We start from the raw sequence: 2,416 nt of genomic DNA, 5'->3' as shown, positions 1-2,416 counted from the left end.
TCATCTGCTGTGAACTTTATTACAGAAATAAATTGTTTGGACTTCATCTCCGTCAGGCGTTAGTGGTTCATCCTTTTGCCGCCATGTTGGAACAAAATCAAACATTTCAGTGAAATTTAGATTTTTACACTTTAGGATAAAAACGTTGCGCAGCTGCAGGTTTGTGTCTGAACAAGTTCAACTCCGTTAAAAAAAAAAAGTTTGTATCATCCAGGTAGATAACAACAAAAAAGGTTAAATCGTGTCATCTGGACCAAGTTTGTTAAGGGAGAAATGTTTCATCCCCCATCCAGAGGACTTCCTCAATCTGCAGCCTGCCAACCAGATCTGTCCCACAGGTAGCCTTCACTGCCAACCTCGTGTTGGAATCTCAAAAGTAAACTTTTAACATGCAAAACACACCCATGATTGTTCTGGATGGGTGTGCTTTGCACGTGTTATTCCAACGGGACGGCTGTGGCTGAGTGGTTAGAGCACTCGTCCTCCAATGCGAGAGTTGGGGGTTTGAATCCACCAGCAGTCACATGCTGAAGTGTCCCTGGGCAACACACTGAACCCCTCATAGCCTCTGATGTGTGTCCCATCAGTGTATGAATGTGATCTAAAGCACTGATTAGTTTCTTTAGAATGATTTGTTCAATTAGCTTTGTAGAGATCTAGTATAGAGCTGTATGAATGGGTAAATGAGGCACAGATTGTTTTAAAGAGCTTTGAGTATCTTGAAATAAGATAGAAAGGTGCTGTATAAGTACAGTTCATTTACCATTTACCATAACAGGAGGTTGAACCACAGCAGTGAATGCTACCTATGGGACAGATCTGATTGTCAGGCTGCAGACTGAGGAAGTCCTCTGGATGGCGGATGAAATGTTTCTCACTTACAGAAACTTGTCCAGATTACATGATTTAACCTTTTCATTTGTTCAACTCAGTAACTTAAAGCTTAAAAAGTGTCTAGTTTTTTGGCACAAAAATGAAAACATTTCTCTGAATTTCACCAGAACCTTTGGGACAAGGTCCAGCCCAAAGCTGCACATGAACAGCAGCAGAACTGTTTTGTAAGAACTCTGTTCAGCAGGCGGTTCTGAAGGGCCGTTTCCCATCATGTGCCTCTGACTGACAGCCACAGCTGCCCGGGACCAAAATACCACTGAGGGGGGGAACCGACCCAAACAAGGGGTTCCTCTTACCTCAGCATCAGCCCGGCCCACTCTGGAAGGTGTTTGGACCTGAGGGCGGGTTGTGGGGGATTATTTTAGGTTGGTCGGGTCAGATCCAGGAGAAGCAGAACTGTACTCAGTCTGCCTCACCTTCAGCTCTTGGACTCTGGTCGAGTCAGAACCAGGACCGGAGAGAACATGGAGCTCTTTGATGCTGAGAAGAAAGGTCGAGGTCTGAGAGCCACCAGGGACCTGAAACCCGGTGAGGTAGTTCTGGCTGAGCCCAGTTACTCTGCTGTGGTGTACGACAGGTAAACCTCTCCTGGTTCTCGTTAACAAGTCGGATCAAGCAGAACTTGGTGTTTTCTCTCTGAACAGGTCTCAGCATGATTCAAAAGGTCTCTGCTGGTCTTAGCAGGTCTCTGCCAGTCCTCTACCGGTACCAGCAGGTCTTTCTGTACCGTGATCGCAGCCCTAGAGTCCAGATTTGTCATGACATCAGCAGCACCAGGCACCATGGAATGGTAATATGAGGTGGACCATGACGTACTGGTTGTTGCAGTCCGGTTCAACTCCTCTCAGCGAATCCCCCCCCCCCCCCCCCAAAAAAAAAATTAAGAGAAAACGGGTCAAACAGAATCTCACCATTTATTCAACATTTATTTGTACAGGTAAATCCCATTGAGCCTCGGGGACTCATTTACAAGAGAGACCTGGTTTCTTTAACAAAGTGTGATGACAAGAGTGGATAACATCAACAATAATAGACAATCATAAAGGAAGAATACAAATTGAAATTTTTAAAAAGTGAAAATAAAATGGTATTTAAAAAAAATGTAACAAAAAACATCTAGATTGTAAGGTGATATAGAAAACTAAAAACGGGAACGTCTGCGTTGCTTCATGAACTTAACAGATGTTTGAAGTCACTTAGAGAGGTCAAAGGTTGAGAGCTTCAGATCTTTTTACAAAATATTCCAGGAAAGTGGAGCGGAGTAGGAGAAGGTCCTTTTGTCTAGTTCAGTCCTCACTGAGGGAACACTGCAGGTAATGATGTCCTGAGAGCGCACGCTGTAGCTGCACTCACGCAGAGACATGTAGGAGGAGATGTATGAAGGCAGCAGACCAAGAAGTGATTTAAAGATGAAGATGTACCAGTGAGAGAGTCTGTGTGAAGTTAATGGTGACCAAAATATCCTGATACATGCTCAATAATCCAGGTAGAAAAATCCAAAAAAGTTCATTCTGGTCCTCTG

General features: G+C 44.1%; 1 protein-coding gene across 1 annotated transcript in view; it reads left to right on the top strand.

Moving 5' to 3' along the window:
• Positions 1 to 1,250: 1,250 nt before the first annotated feature.
• Positions 1,251 to 2,416, top strand: part of LOC119424725 (histone-lysine N-methyltransferase Smyd1) — a 17,629-nt gene continuing 16,463 nt past the window's right edge. Inside the window, exon 1 of the mRNA XM_037692221.1 lies at positions 1,251 to 1,471. Within this exon, the coding sequence (XP_037548149.1) occupies positions 1,359 to 1,471 (113 nt within the window). The 5' untranslated portion in view covers positions 1,251 to 1,358. The remainder of the gene's footprint in view (positions 1,472 to 2,416) is intronic.

This window comes from Nematolebias whitei, chromosome 18 (genome assembly GCF_014905685.2).
Source record: "Nematolebias whitei isolate Nwh7 chromosome 18, NemWhi1, whole genome shotgun sequence".
Classification (NCBI taxonomy): Eukaryota; Metazoa; Chordata; class Actinopteri; order Cyprinodontiformes; family Rivulidae; genus Nematolebias; species Nematolebias whitei.
The sequence above is the reverse complement of the archived record's forward strand: the minus strand, read 5'-3'. Positions and strand labels throughout refer to the sequence as shown.